Source organism: Astyanax mexicanus, chromosome 17, assembly GCF_023375975.1.
Source record: "Astyanax mexicanus isolate ESR-SI-001 chromosome 17, AstMex3_surface, whole genome shotgun sequence".
NCBI lineage: Eukaryota > Metazoa > Chordata > Actinopteri > Characiformes > Acestrorhamphidae > Astyanax > Astyanax mexicanus.
The window spans coordinates 24,174,046-24,190,003 of NC_064424.1; the positions used below are offsets into that span (position 1 = coordinate 24,174,046).

Sequence of the window (15,958 nt, forward strand, 5' to 3'; positions counted from 1 at the left end):
AAAACAGTGTCAAATCCTTTTAAGACATAGTTGCGTTGCATGAATTCATAAAGCAGCCTTTATAAAGCTGTTTGTAGCCTGATACAAATACATGTTGTAGCTGTTTAAAGGAGGAAGCACCTTTAAGAATTAGAATTGAGCTGTTATATCAGAGATATTCAGAAAATACATATAAGACATGAATTCAATTAAAAGGATAAAAAACATTTGAACTACAAAACACAGACAAAACGGTTAATAATAGTTAATAATAGACACTAACCTAGTTCTGAGTGGTATAACCAAAAATGCATATCACTGTATTTTTCAAGATTCCTACTTTTTCACTGTATATCACAATATTTGTATTATTATTTATTTATATATTTTGCATGACTGGGCTTTTATATAAGTCTGTGACTTACAGTCCTGTTTGGAGTACATGTAATATAAAGGCATTACATTAAGGCTTTGATTACTATTGGGTTTACTTTGTCCCACAAAATTACAGGCATTACAGTATTAAAATCAGCCACAGTTCCCTTCTTTCTGGCAGCTTGGAACAGCGAGTTAGAGTGACAGTATTTGAACACCCAACATGTTTCTTTGGTGGTGCTGATCTACAGTATGGTGCCGCGGTTTGGTGGTATGTGAAAAATGCATACTGGTCCAAAACTGTGCAAAGGTATACCATATGAACCGGTATACTGCCCAGCATGACACTAAACTTCTTGTATTTAATATGTTGATGGTACATTATACTTCTCTGTAACCCCCACATACATAAATTACAAATTTATGTGTTATGAGTGGCCGGTCTAAACCAAAAATGCTGATTTTTTGTCCCAGTCCAGCCCTGCAAGCGTGGAGGTGTTATTTTGTCAATATTTTCCTGCAAGCATGTCTTAATGTGGGGAGTATTATGGCATTTTTTATTTGGAAAATCTTTAAACTGTCAGTCTTTATTTTTGCACCTTAATAACTTAAAAACTGTTAAAACTGACCAATCACCTGTTAATATCACACATATCTTGGGTTTATACTAGCTACAATTAAATAAATAAATGCTAGTTATATAAATGCTAGAAACGAAGCGTTATTCTGTCTTTGGTTTGCATACTGTAACAACTTTTTTGATTCGTGGTTGTATATGTTCTGAGATGATTTTGGTCAATTTTGTAAAACAACCTCCTCTAACAAATATTTTTGCTGAATTAGGTAAACAATACAAACATTATTGGTGATGTGGGGCACTCAACATGCCCTACCTTATGGTCAGAAAATCTTGTACTATAGACTAAATGATTTTTTTAATTGCAGAGATCAAATCTCCCCGTTGGCTGAAACAGACAACAAGCCACAAAAGCATAAAGATTTCTTCAACGTCTTTAATGTAAGACAGTATTTATTATTTTTAATACCAGTATCTGTGAATGTATTTTAATGATATTTATGAAAGCAACTTGTATCTATAAATTATCAATATTGTTAATTTCCATTTTTTTATATTGTGAGAAAATCAAATTGTGATCTCAGTATCGTGAATCGAATTGTGAGTAGAAGTGTATCGTTACACCCCTAATATATACAGTGTATTAGGTTACAATATTGGATGATTCATTACACCTCATCCCCAGCTCATCCCACAAAAGTATCTGACAAAGCACCATCATTCAATCTTTAGTAAAGATGTAGCTAATATGAAAAAGGTAGAAGCCCAGTATGTACAGTACAGGCCAAAAGTTTGGACACACCTTCTCTTTTTCAAAGCGTTTTCTTTATTTTGATGACTATTTACATTGTAGATTCTCACTGAAGGCATCAAAACTATGAATGAACACATGTGGAGTTCTGTACTTAACAAAAAAGGTGAAATAACTAAAAAAAAAAATAACTAAAAAACCATCTCGATTGGGTTCAGGTCCGGTGACTGTGGAGGCCAGGTCATTTTTTAACATAAAACTCCACATGTGTTCATTCATAGTTTTTTTATGCCTTCAGTGAGAATCTCCAATGGATATAGTCATGAAAATAATGAAAACACATTGAATGAGAAGGTGTGTCCAAACCTTTGGCCTGTACTGTACATGAGGTGCATCTGTCAAATAAAATTGTTAAAGCGATTAACTGTTGGACAATATAAACTACAGGCCCATAAATATTTGGACAGTGACATTATTTTCATAATTTGGTCTGCATGCCACCACACTGGATTTGAAATGAAACAAATGAGATGTAACTGAAATGTAGATCTTCAGGTTTAATTCAAGGGGTTGAACAAAAATATTCTATTAAGAATTTATGAACTGCAACCATTTATCTACAAAGTCTCCTCATTCCAGTAGCTCAGAAGTATTCGAATGTAGTTTTAAGTATTAAATGTTCATTTTTAATACTTTGTTGACAATCCTTTGAGGGCGATGACTTTCTGGAGTCTGGAACCCATGGACATCACCAAACCCTGGGTTTCCTCCTTTATGAAGCTTTGTCTTTACTGACGCATCTTCAGTTGTTTCTGATTTGTGGATCTTTCTACCTTTAGTTTTGTCTTAAGTGTGTAAAATGCTGCTTGATCGGGTTCAGTTCTGGAGATTGGTTTACTGCAGAATATTCCACCTATTACACCTACATTTTACCTTAAAAACTCCTGGGGTACATTTGCAATATGTTTAGGGCTGTTGTCCATTTGTACTGTGAAGTGCTGTCCAATCAGCCTGCTGCATTTCTTTAAATCTGAGCAGATTCATCTTGCTGCTTCTGTCTTCTGTCAAATCTTTAATAATCATTAGCGACCAGAGTCACTGGAAGCCATGCATGTGTATCAATATCTCAGTCTACCATAAAGAGAAGACATTTTAAGAGCAAATACAGAGGATTCAATAATATAAAGACCAGAATAGACTTTACCAAAAAGCATCTAAAGAAGCATGCCCAGTTCTGAAACAGCATTCTTTTGTGGTGGTGGTATCCTGAAGAGTGGATGTTGTGATTTTTTTTTCCTTCATCATGGAACGGATTCTGTGATCATCCCCATTGTTGTCTTCCATGGACATTCAAGCTTATTTAGGTTGAACAGTTCACTCTTTTTCCCAGAATGTTCCTAGAACTAATTCTCACTAATTCTGATATTCCATCCATTCTGATCTCCTTAAACCACTGTTTACAAGACATCAAAAATTAGATGCACAACAATTTCCTGAAGCTCAACTCAGATAAAACAGAAGTACTTTTAATTGGGCCCAAGTCCACTATTAAGTCTGCTGGCAATATTACAGTTACTATCGATAGTTCAAATGTCTCTCCATCTACACATGTAAAAAATCTTGGTGTTATCCTGGATACAGCATTATCTTTTGAATCCTATGTAAGTAAAATCAGGCAGTCTGCGTTCTTTCACCTAAGAAAAATATTGCACATATTCGGAAATATCTGTCATTTACTTATGCCGAGCGCCTTATACATACATTTATCATATCACGTCTCGATTACTGTAATGCTCTTCTAAATGGTCTATCATCATGTACTTTATAAAAACTGCGAATTGTGCAGAATCCAGCTGCCCGCCTACTAACATGAACTCGTCTGCACCAACACATCTCACCCATACTCTACACTGGCTGCCTGTGTCATATTTGAATCACATATAAGGTACTACTACTCACATACAAAGCTCTACACAACATTGCTCCGGCTTACCTTTCTGATCTTTTAACCCCGAGCTTTCTCCTCTGCTGCCCCACGATTGTGGAATCAGCTTCCCGGAAATATTTGTGCTGCAGACAGCCTCTTTTAGATCTTTACTTAAAACTCATCTTTTTAGGGAAGCTTATTGCTGTTAATATTCTTTTACTTGGATACCTTATTTTATTTTATGTTCCTCATTATGTATTTTTCTTTTTTTTCAACTATTTTTTAATACTTGCACGTCTTTTATCTGTTATGTGTAGGTGCTTGTATGCATGCTTGTTTTTATGCACCATACCTTCTGTCTATGGCTATGTTGTTAAGCGCTTTGAGTTTTCATGAAAAATGCACTATATAAATAAAATATTATTATTATTATTATAATCCGCACCTCCTTCTCTTCTCATTTTCTGTCTTACTGCATTCATGCTCTGCACAGGTCATGTGTCTCCCTTCTTCCACCCAACACCCAACACCTCTTCCACTTTCCACATGGTCACACTTCCAAACACTCAGACACTGAAGTTCCCAAGCCGTTCACAGTCAGACCCTCAAATCACCTTTACGTAGTCGAACGTACTGATTCAACTTTTGGGGCTTCAGGTTCATGCTTTTCCAGCGAAGCTTCCTCTCTACCTGCATGTTGAACAACCTCGCACCCACGTCCTTCCCATCTTCCTCCTTCTTTAATTTCTCCCTTTCTTTTCATGTTTCTCTTTGTGTGGGGGGCTTCAGCTTCATTCTTTTCCAGCAAAGCTGCCAGAACTCCAGCCCAAATACTCTGAGTTCGCCCCCCCCCCCCCCCCCACACACTGGTACCATTAATTTGAATATTTTGTCCCCGGTCCTCTCAAGTATACTCCTGGTTTCAATTTCCACTAAACTGTTTTACACACTGACTGTATTTTCTCAAAATATTTACAAATTGCACCATCACTGTGTGCAATTCTTATGAATCTATGATTGTATTTGGGACATTTAGAAGTTATAACAGTATAATCTAATTATGATTAAAACAATAAATATAGTAGGATTCAGCAATGTTAAAAATGAATTCAAGTAATGTTAAAATAATCTTAATCTAAATAAAAACATTTATTTAATTTGTATTAATCCAATTAATTTTCTTGAAACTTTATTTTTATTTTTTAAGGATCTTGAGGACAAAATGATTGTGTTTATAAAACACGAGCTGGGAATATATAAAAAACTTCTGAGAAAGGAAAACACAGATTACTACAGAAAAGTCAAGCAAACAAAATGGGATTTGAAACAGACAGCCCTCATCATGACAATGTCTTTCCTGAACCTAATGAATCGTGAGGACGTCGCCTCTGCTCTACAAAGTAGGTGATCACAGATGACAAAATTTGAATATAATAATAATATATATATAATATATATAATAATATAATAGTGTGTGATTGCAATTTGATTGTTGAAATTGTATTATAATCTGTTTTTTTATTATTAATTATTTATCAGATGAGCTGATTGGAATTATACAGCGTCCACTTAAAGAAGGAATGAAAAACAAGTATCATCGTGTTTGCGAAGGAATAGCAAAGCAAGGAGAGTCTGCCAGTCTAAATTCCATCTACACAGATCTGTACATCACTGAGGGTGGAGCTGGACACGTCAACAAAGAACATGAAACGAGACAGATTGAGAAAAATCAGGCACAGCAAGACAAACAAATCAAATGCAGGACCATGTTTGAATGTTTTCCTGGACAAGACAGACCCATCAGAACTGTGCTGACACAGGGAGTTGCAGGTGTAGGAAAATCAATCTGTGTGCAGAAGTTCATTGTGGACTGGGCTGAAGGTAAAGAACATCAGGACATCCAGTTCATATTTCCACTTCCTTTCAGAGAACTGAACTTAAAGAAAGGAGATCACAGTTTGATGGACATCATCAGTTTTTTCTTCCCAGAGACAAAAGGCCTGATATTAACAGACCAGAACAAAGTCATGTTCATCCTTGATGGACTGGATGAATGTCAACTTCCATTGTCATTTAGTAAAAATGAAATCTTGCATAATGTCTGTAAACAAGCTTCACTGGATGTTGTGCTGACAAACCTCATCAAGGGAAATCTGCTCCCCTCAGCTCTGATCTGGATAACAACAAGACCAGCTGCAGCCAGTATGATCCCTGCAGTGTGTGTTGACCGGGTGTCAGAAGTCCGGGGCTTCAATGATGAGCAGAAGGAAGAATACTTCAGAAAGAGAATCAGTGATCAGGAACTGGCTAACAAAATAATTGGACACGTTAAACAGTCAAGAAGCCTCTTCATCATGTGTCATATACCAGTGTTCTGTTGGATCTCAGCCACTGTGCTTCAGAGAATTCTGGAAGAAACAGAGAGTAAGGAAACCCCAAAGACCCTGACAAACATGTACACATGCTTTCTGATCTTTCAGACTGTGCAAGGGAACCTGAAGTACACTGGAAGGAATGACTTGGACATCCCGTGGGATAAAGACGCCGTTCTGGCACTGGGAAAGTTGGCTTTTCAGCACTTGGAAAAAAACAGCCTCATCTTCTATGTAGAAGATTTAAAAGCATGCGGAATTGACCCCAGTAAGATGTCAGCATACTCAGGACTGTGCAATCAGGAGACTGGAAGATTTCTAGGTACAGTTTTCAGCTTTGTTCATCTGAGCATTCAGGAGTTCATCGCAGCTGTATTTGCATACATTTGTGTCAGAAATGAACACAGGAATGTTTTTGAGCCACAGTCCACATCACAAGAGAGCAAAACAACACAGCTCATTGATTTCCTCAAGACTGCAGTAGACAAGGCTTTGGAGAGTGACCATGGCCACCTGGACCTCTTCCTTCGCTTCCTTCTGGGTCTCTCACTGGAGTCTAATGAGGTACTAATCCGAGGTCTGTTGACTCAGACAGGAAGTAATTCTGACTGCAGGAAGGAAATAGTCGAGCACATCAAGTTAAAGTTTAAGGAAAATACATCTCCAGAGAGATCCATCAATCTGTTCTACTGTCTGAACGAGTTAAACGATGATTCTCTGGTGAAAGAAATCCAGAGTCACATGAGTTCAGGAAGTCTCTCTGAAGCTGAACTCTCACCTGCTCAGTGGTCAGCACTGGTCTTTGTGCTGCTGACATCTAAAGAGAAGCTGGAGGAATTTGATCTAAAGAAGTTCATCAGATCGGAGGAGTGTCTAACAAGACTGTTACCAGTGGTTAAAGAAGCCAAAAGTGCTCTGTAAGTATCTTTTGCACAACTGAGTAAAAGATATTAATAATTTTATTAGATCCTAAGTTTTATTGTTTAGTAAACACATGGAAGACAATGCCCTTTTCCTAGGCTTCAACATGATCAATATGTTTTAAGTTATTTTAAACCTTCTTGTTAAGTAATTTTCTAATTCATAAAATAAAAATAATAAATTTATAGATTTCTGGCACTCATTTGACTTATTTTATTTTAGGCTCAGTGACTGTAACCTGACAGAGAGAAGCTGTTCTTCTCTGCTCCAAGTTCTTAGTTCAGAATCTTCTGAACTGACTCTCCTGGATCTGAGCAACAATACTATACAGGACTCTGGAGTAGAGCTTCTCTCTGTAGGACTGAAGAGTTCAAACTGTAAACTGAAGGAACTGAGGTGAGATTATGTCCCACATTCATCTTATTATGTTTCATAACAGGATTAACTATTTACAGTTATGTAAACCAGTGGTTCCCAACCTATGGGTCGCGACCCAACCTATGGGTCGCCAAAGATCCACGATGGGTCGCGAAGCCCTCTTGATTTTAAGGGGTTTAATTTTAATACTATATATAGTCTAGGGTAAGCAAAATTCGCTGCGCTGCGCTCTCTCTCTCTCTCTCTCTCTCTCTCTCTCTCTGGCGCGCGCGCGGGCGCTCTCTCCGGCAGCGCGAGGCTGAATATAATAATATAAGAATATAAAACTCAGTTTAGTTAAATAAATGAAAATGAGTGAGGGCCTGTAAAGTTAATCAATTATTGTCCAATATTTGGACAGGTTGAGGTTTTGGTGAGCTGTTTTACTGATTTGAAACTGAAACTGATATTATTCTTTTTTTTTTGTTTGTTTGTTTTTATTTTATATAAATTATTTTTTATTCATTTTAAATAGTTGTATTATTTTATTGATCTAATTATTTTTTTCTTCATAAGATAAAAATTCCTTATATTTTATGTATCAATTTTTCCTTTTTTACGTGTTTATTTTATTCATCTATAGTAAATGTCAGTTTTTATTTGTCATTTCTAACCCCCACACCCCCCCCCCACCCCAACCCAATTATACACTTACATCTTTTACAATTGGGGGGGGGGGGGTATGTTGGGTCACCAAAGCTTACAATGGTAAAAATATGGGTCCCTGAAGAAAAAGGTTGGGAACCACTGATGTAAACCACAGTACCATAGTACACTACCTCTAAAGACATTGACACTAAACATATGATGATTTTTCATTGTAGGTCTACAGTATAGGTTTCCCATTCCAATCACTTGTTGAAATCCCATGTGTCAGTGGTCCACACACTTTAGAATACATTTCTTTGTGAAATTACTTCCTTACTCATAGTTAGGAAAAAACATTTAAGAAGTTTTGAGTTTTTTTGTGCCACTTTAAAATAAGGTTCCATTATAAACTGTTTATAAATAGTCTACAATAAATTAGCAGTCACAATTAATTAGCAGTCACAATGCATAAAAAGGAAGGACAATAGTGGCCTGTCAGGTACCAAATAGTAATTCTACATTCATTTATACTATTAAACCTCAGATCTTACTAGATTACTATTTTATTTTGTCTTTTCCATTAGTCATCAAAATCATTTATAAGATTTCTAACACTTTTTGTGACTTTTTTACTTTTAGGCTAAGTGACTGTGAACTCACAGAGAAAAGCTGTTCAGTTCTGTTTAACGTTCTCAACTCAGAATTCACTAAGATAACTTTCCTGCATCTGAGCAATAATCCTATACAGGATTGTGGAGTAGAGAAGCTTTCTGCAGGACTGAAAAGTCCAAACTGTAAACTGGAGAAATTAAGGTAAGTTTCTCACCTCTCATTATAATTTTCAATTATAATGTTAAGCTTGTAAATCTGATTACGTTTTATAATGGTCTGTTTAGCAAAGAGTAAATGAATAAAGGATTATGTAGAGCAGGGGTGTCCAAACTTTTTTTGTTGGGAGCCAGAAGGAGAAATATATTTTAAGTCACGGGCTACACTCTGTAATAAAACAAATAATGAAATATACCACTTTAAATAATAGTTTTTTCCTGATTATTTCATTTACACACCATTTTACTTGACTTACTATCTTTATCTTTGACAGTGTTGTGTAAACTAAGATTTTTCAAATTGATGTTTAATTTCATGATGTCTCTTAATATTAAACTCCTTAATTACGACAACTTCTAGACTCTTTGGCCTGTTTTTCTGAGCTATAACTGCGCACTCTCTCCACTTTTAGATCTTTTTGGCCTGTTTTTCTGCGCTAGAAATGCGCACTCTCTCCGCTTTTAGACTCTCTTGCCCCGTTTTTCTGCGCTAGAAATGCGCACCCTCTCCGCTTTTAGACTCTTTTGCCCCGTTTTTCTGGGCTACAAATGCGCACCCTCTCCGCTTTTAGACTCTTTGGCCGTTTTTCTGCGCTACAAATGTGCACCCTCTCTGCTTTTAGACTCTTTTGGCCCGTTTTTCTGCGCTAGAAATGCGCACCCTCTCCGCTTTTAGGCTCTTTGGCCCGTTTTTCTGCACTACAAATGCGCACCCTCTCCGCTTTTAGACTCTTTTGCCCCGTTTTTCTGGGCTACAAATGCGCACCCTCTCCGCTTTTAGACTCTTTGGCCGTTTTTCTGCACTAGAAATGTGCACCCTCTCCGCTTTTAGACTCTTTTGCCCCGTCTTTCTGCGCTAGAAATGCGCACCCTCTCCGCTTTTAGACTCTTTGGCCTGTTTTTCTGCGCTAGAAATGCACACCCTCTCCGCTTTTAGACTCTTTTGCCCCGTTTTTCTGTGCTAGAAATGCGCAATCTCTCCGCTTTTAGATTCTTTGGCCCGATTTTCAGAGCTAGAAATGAGCATCCTCTCCGCTTTTAGACTCTTTGGCCCGATTTTCTGCGCTAGATATACACACCCTCTCCGCTTTTAGACTCTTTGGCCCGTTTTTTCTGCGCTAGAAATGCGCACCCTCTCTGCTTTTAGACTCTTTTGCCCCGTTTTTCTGGGCTACAAATGCGCACCCTCTCCGCTTTTAGACTCTTTGGCCGTTTTTCTGCGCTAGAAATGCACACCCTCTCCGCTTTTAGACTCTTTTGCCCCGTTTTTCTGCGCTAGAAATGCGCACCCTCTCCGCTTTTAGACTCTTTGGCCTGTTTTTCTGCGCTAGAAATGCACACCCTCTCCGCTTTTAGACTCTTTTGCCCCGTTTTTCTGCGCTAGAAATGCGCACTCTCTCCGCTTTTAGATTCTTTGGCCCGAATTTCAGAGCTAGAAATGAGCATCCTCTCCGCTTTTAGACTCTTTGGCCCGATTTTCTGCGCTACAAATGTGCACCCTCTCCGCTTTTAGACTCTTTTGCCCCGTTTTTCTGCGCTAGAAATGCGCACCCTCTCCGCTTTTAGGCTCTTTTGCCCTGTTTTTCTGGGCTACAAATGCGCACCCTCTCCCCTTTTAGACTCTTTGGCCGTTTTTCTGCGCTAGAAATGGCACCCTCTCCGCTTTTAGACTCTTTTGCCCCGTTTTTCTGCGCTAGAAATGCGCACCCTCTCCGCTTTTAGGCTATTTGGCCCGTTTTTCTGCACTAGAAATGCGCACCCTCTCCGCTTTTAGACACTTTTGCCCTGTTTTTCTGGGCTACAAATGCGCACCTTCTCCGCTTTTAGACTCTTTGGCCGTTTTTCTGCGCTAGAAATGGCACCCTCTCCGCTTTTAGACTCTTTTGCCCCGTTTTTCTGCGCTAGAAATGCGCACCCTCTCCGCTTTTAGGCTCTTTGGCCTGTTTTTCTGCACTAGAAATGCGCACCCTCTCCGCTTTTAGGCTCTTTGGCCTGTTTTTCTGCGCTAGAAATGCGCACCCTCTCCGCTTTTAGATTCTTTGGCCCGATTTTCAGAGCTAGAAATGAACATCCTCTCCGCTTTTAGACTCTTTAGCCCATTTTCTGCGCTAGATATACGCACCCTCTCCGCTTTTAGACTCTTTGGCCCGTTTTTTCTGCGCTAGAAATGCGCACCTTCTCCGCTTTTAGACTCTTTTGCCCGTTTTTCTGCATTAGAAATTTGCTCCCTCTCCGCTTTTAGACTCTTTGGCCCGTTTCTGACACCTAGCGTTCAAATTTTGAATCTCACATTATAAAAACCTGCTTAACAGCGGGCCAACTTTCATTCTATTTCTAAAATACCTCTCGGGCCGCCACAAAAAAGGAAACGGGCCGCAAATGGCCTGCGGGCCGTAGTTTGGACACCCCTGACGTAGAGGACTGAACTAATTCAAATTAAAGGTGACAGTTTGTTTCTACAACTGTGTTGCCTCTATACAACAGAATTGTATTTGTAGGTCTCTTTTTGCCTCTCGTGTTCACCTGATGATTAATAACATTTATAAAGTAGTACTGTAAAAATAATACTGTTTTATGTGCCTTTTATAAAACCACTGCCACATGCAAGTGCAATTGAGCTATTGTTGCTGTTTGTTCCAAGTCCTAAATAAATACTGATTATTTATTTTACATATAAATATATGTGATGATATTTTGTATACACTTTATTCTGCTCAGCATAACTAAGTTGTATTCTGTGTTTAGTCTTGCATTCTGCAGTATAACAGGCAAAGGATATGAATCTTTGTATTCAGCTCTGGAATCAAACAGCTCATCACCGCTGACAGAGCTGGATCTCAGAGGGAACGATCCAGGAGATTCAGGGGTGAAAATGCTCACTGATTTACTAAAGGATTCAAAGTGGAAACTGAACAAACTGAGGTAGATATTGGCGTTGTTGGCATGGTAAAAAGTTTAGTTCAGAGATTTTAAATCTATGTATGTTAATGTTAATATAGAATTATTATAAAAGTGTTATTTAGATGATAATCATAATTATTTGAAGGTGTATATCACAGGGCAGCAACGATTAGTCGGCATAATCAACAACAAATTTCAAACTCAAACGAAATTTCATTGTTGATGCGTCGTTTAAGTGCGATGGAGCAAGAGAGAGAGAAAGAGAGAGAGCGTGCACGTGGGAGAAAAAAAGGGGCGAGAGAGGAAGACACACCTAGTGAAAGAGTGAGCATCCTGATTGGCTGCTCCTCATGCTTAGTTGGTAAAATGTAATATCAGCACTGTGTCCATTAAACACAAACACATTTAACTCCACACAAATACTCTACAGTCTGTATTTACTAGTTCTGTAGAGTTTAAACACTGATTTCTATATTACCCGCAGAGAGTTAAATTACTGCAGAGAGCTGCTGAGGGGAGTTTAAACAGGCTTCACTCCTTCATTAACATCACTAACATTAGATAAACTATCGTTAGCTAGATAAGTGTTGGGGAGATACTATGTCCACTTCATTAAAATTAAGTTATATTTTATAGTAACTACAGACTTCATAAAAAAAAAAAACTTGAACACAAACAATCATTTCAGGGAGGTTTCTCCTTGAAAAAAAAAATGAAGAAAAAAATACATACAAGTATCCTAGAATCTCCTGAAAATAACATGCAGCCTGTGTGAATGTTTTCTATAATATACTTTGTAATTTTTAGATTAATATAGGTACGTCAAACTATCAAAATGTACCGCAAAACTGGTTTTAGGGCCTAAATGTTTAGCTGTCCTTACCAGTAGGAAATACAAATAGAGGGCATGACAAAAAATATACGCGACTAATCGAACATTCAAATAAATAATGGGCAGATTAGTCGACTACAAAAATAGTCATTAGTTGCAGCCCTAGAATATATTACGTTTACACATTTTTACATTTAAATGATTATAAATGGATATTTAACGACAAATAACTAGGAAGTTACGATTCAGAGTAATCTGAGTTTTTCATTTTCCTTAGGCTGTTGAAAGAGTCTGCTGCAGAGGAGTTCTGTGATTCGTTGACTAAAACTCTTGGGACAAACCCCTTACTGCAGAGAAAACTGGATCTGAGCGGGAAAATACACGGAGATTCAGAAATAAAGAAGCTCTCTCTTCTACTGGAGGATTCACACTGCAGAACAAAGAATCTCAAGTTCGTACACATTAAATATGAAATTTAAACATTCTTTGTGTTATGACACAGCAATTCAGTATGTTGGCAAAAGTTTACTTAAAATACTTTTTTAGGCAGTTTTTTTTTCCACAGAAAGCTGTAAAATGTCATTCTGAACAGTTGTTATGATGTAAAGTTGGATTTTGTGCAACAATTAAAAAAAAAGGAAAGACTTAATAATAAATACTGTTTTGATATTTGTATTAATATACAAGTTAAAATGTTAGAAACAGTTTTGTTTCCCACTAACTGAAGTCTTACTGCTTTCACTCTTTGCAGACTGAATAACAACAATAACAACAGGATTTCAGAGAAAGGCTGGGTTGATCTATTTTCAGCTCTTTGTTCTAATCCTTCACACCTGATAGAGCTGGATCTGAGTGGGAATAAACTGGGAGACTCAGGGATGCAGAAGCTTTGTGATCTCCTGGAGAATGAACAGTTCAAACTGTCGAATCTGCAGTATGTTGTGCTTTAAAATAATACATTTTCCAAAAAAAATGATGTTTTTATCGTGGTTGATGGGTTTAGAGATTAAAATCTTTACAGTTTAACTAGATAAAAGTATGATTTGATGATGTACAGAATTATATATTTTTTTTCTGAAAAGGTAAATTAGTCAAAGTAATTTTTAAAGATGTTTTTTTTTCTCTACAGGTTGTGTGACTGCAAAATTACAGAAATTAGTGCTTCTTTGACTTCAGCTCTTAAATCAAACCCCTCACATCTGAAGGAGCTGGGACTGAGTAAGAATAAAGTGGGAAACTCTGGTGTAACGCAGCTCATTGATTTACTACAGAGCTCAAACTGCTCTCTAGAAAAATTAAAGTAAGTAAAGTTTTCTATGTAATTTCTGTTTACTTTTTATTACATTATTACAATTTAGTATTACCTACAAAGGTGTAGAAGCGTGTTGGCATGTCATTTCTGCATTCTTACATTTACTTCTTTAAAAAAAACTCAGTAGCATCCTGTGTTTTAATTTTGTTCTTTAGTGGGATAATGCTGAAATGAAATAATAAAATGAAATTAAATGTTAGACAGTAAGGCTGTGTCCCAAATAGCACACATTACACAATGCACTACTGAAAGCACTTCTTACGATGGTGTCCTTTTATGGAAAAGAATGTAACTTAACATTTCATAGAGATTCTTAGCAACAGTTAATATAAATGTTAGATCACCTAAACCCTTTCAGTCTGTTTGCATTTTTTGTCTTACAAAAATAAATAAGTTAAAAACATGTGCATTATCAGTAGCGTAATTTCCGGGTTTTTGAGCACACCTGAAATTAAGCTGCATCCACTAATTTTTAAAAAGAAAAAATAATTTGTACATAGCCTACGTAAACAACGTTACACACCACAAACAGTGCTGTGACATGGCTAGTTTAAAAAAAAACAGAAGTCTACCAGGGAAAGTCACGAGAATAAAGTTGTAATAATATGAGAACAAAGTTGTAATATTACAAGTATAAAGTCATAATATTACAGGTATAAAGCTGTAGTATGAAAGTGGAAACATAGATTATTTACTTGGGCTGTAGTGTAAGAAGCACGGAGAAAAGCGAGCATTTTCCACTTATGATTATCATCAGTTAATTACATTAATAACCTGTGGCTTATTGATGCTCTGTTGATACAGTTAGATAATACAGTGTCCACGTCCCGACTGGTAGCCTACCCTATATTGTGCTTCCGCCGCGAGATGCCTCCCGTGGCCAGAGAGCGTGCTTTGCTTTCCGGAGCTGTTCTGCTGCTTTACTGTATTTATTAGTAGTTATAAATTCCAACAATTTCATTCCTGAATAATGGAAATAAACCTTTTACTGATATAAACCTTTTTTACTGATGCAGGATTACTGTCTGTGTTATATATCAAGGTAACTGACAAGTTATTTACTGAATTTGTTTCTGTATTTTCAGTCTCAGTTTTTGCAACATCTCTAAAGACGGCTATGAAGCTCTGGCTACAGCTTTAAAATCAAACACCTCAAAACTAGCAGAGCTGGATCTCAGAGGGAACCCTGGAGACACAGGAGTGGGGCTTCTTACTGATCTACTACAGGATCAAAACTGTACCTTGAAGACACTGAGGTGACCAATGCATGTGAACAGAGATATTTTAGTTTTGTTTATTTCAAAACTTACAGTTGAGATTGGGAATTTACATTCACTCTTGGCCAAAAAATACTAGTGGTGTCAATCTATTAAAAAATGAATCCGATTAATCATTCCAATATTCTGCGATTAACTGTGATTAATCGCAGCTGAAAGTTTTTTTAAAGTGAATAATTAAATGTAAATAAAAGAATGAATATAAGTAATTAACTTAATTACCAAATTATTTTGTAAGTTAGTCATTTTTCCCCAGAAAAAAGAGTTAAAGCTTTTAAATACAGGCTACTAGTAAGGTCATTTAAATCTAAATTAAATCTTTATATAATTCTACTTTGAATGAGACACTTCACATCTGACTTTTAGAGTAATCAAAATCTGTTCATTTTTTTCAAAAATCTAAACTTTTTTCTAAAAAAAGTTTCAAGTATCCAATACATTTCTGTAGGGTATTCTAAACAAAAATCTTCATAGGTTGGAGCTTTGTGGCTGACGCGTTATACAGGATCCAACAGCAAAGATATCTTCCACCAAAGTCGTGTTTTGTATTTTTTATTTCACAAAAAATGATAACCAAAACGAATACACATGTACCTTTGTCCACTAATGTAAATTATAGTCACTCCACAGCCTGACTATAGCCACGGCATCGCACGGTCAAAAAAAACCTGTGAGGCTCCCACCTTCCTTCTGCCCTCTCTCTCTAACAGCAGCAACCAAAATGTCTGCCCCCATTGGCACCATGTGATTAAAGGTCAACTATGTCACTTCCTGTAATTATTCTAAATCCACATTTTAACCATTTATGTATGTTTTTACTTAAATTATTAATATATATCAAGCATAAATTAAAATCAGTATCAAATATCTTATCAATATGACATTATAACATTAAATATAAA

At 36.9% G+C, this 15,958-nt stretch overlaps 1 protein-coding gene across 3 annotated transcripts in view; it reads left to right on the top strand.

Annotated features, from left to right (window-relative positions):
* LOC107197484 (uncharacterized) overlaps nucleotides 1–15,958 on the top strand; it is a 185,837-nt gene that overhangs the window by 22,110 nt on the left and 147,769 nt on the right. For all 3 annotated transcript variants that reach the window (XM_049466243.1, XM_049466244.1, XM_049466245.1), the window contains exons 14-23: nucleotides 1,300–1,372; nucleotides 4,817–5,009; nucleotides 5,149–6,898; nucleotides 7,125–7,298; nucleotides 8,547–8,720; nucleotides 11,480–11,656; nucleotides 12,745–12,918; nucleotides 13,219–13,401; nucleotides 13,597–13,767; nucleotides 14,865–15,035. In XM_049466243.1, the coding sequence (XP_049322200.1) occupies nucleotides 1,300–1,372; nucleotides 4,817–5,009; nucleotides 5,149–6,898; nucleotides 7,125–7,298; nucleotides 8,547–8,720; nucleotides 11,480–11,656; nucleotides 12,745–12,918; nucleotides 13,219–13,401; nucleotides 13,597–13,767; nucleotides 14,865–15,035 (3,240 nt within the window). The remainder of the gene's footprint in view (nucleotides 1–1,299; nucleotides 1,373–4,816; nucleotides 5,010–5,148; nucleotides 6,899–7,124; nucleotides 7,299–8,546; nucleotides 8,721–11,479; nucleotides 11,657–12,744; nucleotides 12,919–13,218; nucleotides 13,402–13,596; nucleotides 13,768–14,864; nucleotides 15,036–15,958) is intronic.